This window comes from Propithecus coquereli, unplaced genomic scaffold (genome assembly GCF_000956105.1).
Source record: "Propithecus coquereli isolate 6110/MARCELLA unplaced genomic scaffold, Pcoq_1.0 Scaffold296, whole genome shotgun sequence".
Taxonomy (NCBI): Eukaryota; Metazoa; Chordata; class Mammalia; order Primates; family Indriidae; genus Propithecus; species Propithecus coquereli.
Genome location: NW_012148574.1, coordinates 101,866 through 103,805, shown reverse-complemented (window position 1 = coordinate 103,805; position 1,940 = coordinate 101,866). Strand labels below are relative to the sequence as shown.

The 1,940-nt window shown below is 63.2% G+C and overlaps 1 protein-coding gene across 2 annotated transcripts in view; it reads right to left on the bottom strand.

Annotated features, from left to right (window-relative positions):
* Window positions 1–210: 210 nt before the first annotated feature.
* The window catches only part of CNDP2 (CNDP dipeptidase 2 (metallopeptidase M20 family)), a 19,806-nt gene continuing 18,076 nt past the window's right edge, over window positions 211–1,940 (bottom strand). For both annotated transcript variants that reach the window (XM_012648886.1, XM_012648887.1), the window contains exons 11-12: window positions 1,608–1,755; window positions 211–816 (exon numbers count right to left, since the gene is read on the bottom strand). In XM_012648886.1, coding sequence (XP_012504340.1) covers window positions 747–816; window positions 1,608–1,755 — 218 coding nt within the window. In that variant the 3' untranslated portion in view covers window positions 211–746. The remainder of the gene's footprint in view (window positions 817–1,607; window positions 1,756–1,940) is intronic.

Below are 1,940 nucleotides of genomic sequence, written 5' to 3'. Positions count from 1 at the left end.
TGAGCGGGGACAGGGACGCTTCTCTGAACACTCGGGTGATGAGTGAGTCCCCCCACGTCCGGGGCTGGAGAGGACACGTGCTTGCCCAGAAAGACGCGAGTCTTGTTCTGGGAGCCCTGACCGCCACCCAGCGCCACCCCCACCACGAGCTGACACGATGAACAGACTCCACGAGTGAGTGAGACGCAGCGACCTTTCAGAGGCTTCATTTCTACCTTTTATTCAGCAGCACAGACTGAGACAAGGCGAACCTTCCAGCTGGGCTGGGGGTGGCGGGAGCACAGTAAAGAGAAAAGGGGAAATGCCAGCCGTGGTCAAGGTCCTGAGACAAGGACAGGACCCTGGACAGGCAGGGGTCACTTCTCGTTCCTTCCCGAAGATTCCAGGTGTGCATCGCCCGAGACAGAGGCGTCAAGTCCTCTGTTCGTCCCAACTCGATGACAACCAGAACCTCCCACAGAAGAACTTGTGCTTTTGGACCTGGGCTATTTTCTGGAGGTCACGTCATAGTGACCTCCCCGGGCCACGCGGCTGTTGTCAGGTCCCCGACAACCCCCAGGCCCGACCGCTTCTAACTGCCGGTGCAGGGAGCTCCACCCGCGGGGCAGCCGGACACACTCGTGCCCACTCTCGGAGTCTGCGTGGCCTGACAGGCAGGGAGGGGAGGGGCGTCCGCCCTCCCGAGCAAGCCGCAAGAGGGCGAGGGCAGGGCTCCGGTGGGAGGCGGCGCTCCCTGGGGACCGGCCTCAGTCCTTCAGCTGAGACACCTCATACAGGTACGCGGCCAGCATCTTGGTTCCTTCTACGTAGTTATGCCTGACGGAGAAGAGCACGTCACCGAGTCTGCCGGCATCGAGCACCGCCGACGCCCAGGCGCATGCTGCGTTATTTCTGGGGGCGCCCCCAGCGCGGCTTGGTGGTCCGGATTCCTGCCTGCCTTTGGAGTGCGGCCGCCTGACTCTCAAGCGCAGGTTCACTGTGACCGCCCACCCCGGGGACCAGCCCTGGCCCCGGTCTGAGGGGACGTACGGGGTCAGCCCTCACGCCCTAACGGCAGGTGTCGCGCCTTGGTCTCGGCCCCCACTGCGCGTCTGTCCTTGAAGCCCAGACCTGCACTCACACCTCATACCCAGGTCCATTCCCCCTCCTCCTCCACAGGGGCTCTGCCTCTGCCTAGTCCCCGACTGTCTGCCTCGGTTACCCCAAGATGGGCCCTCGTCTTCTGGAGCCAGACGTCCCTCCCTGAATGGCCTGTGGGTCCCCTGCCCACCTGGGCCCCTCCTCCTGCTGCTGTCTCAGATGCTGTCCCTGTCCCTGTGCGTGGAAAGAGTCCCCAGCACGTCCACCCCAGTCGGGAACGTGTAACAGCGGCAGTGCATGCAGTTAGCCATGGCATTATGCCTTTTCGGAAAGGAGAAGCAGGGAGGGTTTCACGAGCACTAGGTGAATACAAGCACGGAACCCTGCTGAACCTTCTTTTCACGAACTGCCCCGCCCGAGGCCCCCGCCCCTCCCGCCTCCGCCTCCCGGCAGCGGCACGAGGCCGGGGCGGAGGGGCAGCCGTGCCGGGGCGGACCTGGGCTCGGCCCGAGGTGCCCACATCTCACCTGTTGAGCTTTTCATTCTGGGAGTGAGCACCGTCGTCTGCTGACCCCACAGGCAACAGCATGACATTCTTGCCTGTGGCCTCCTGAAAGGTCAGGGTCACAGGAATGCTGCCGCCTTCCCTGGTCAAGTCTGGCTCAACTCCAAACACTGGAGAAATGCAATAAAAGAGCGGGTGAACTTTGGGGCCTCGAGTCTGGGGATCCGTCACGGAGCCACTGCTCAGTAACTGCGCTTGAGCTTGGCTGGTGGCAGCGACCATCCCACATGCTGGCTCTCCTCATCCGACTTAACTGTGTGCCCGGCAGCACTACGGTGTCACCGACACGGCCACG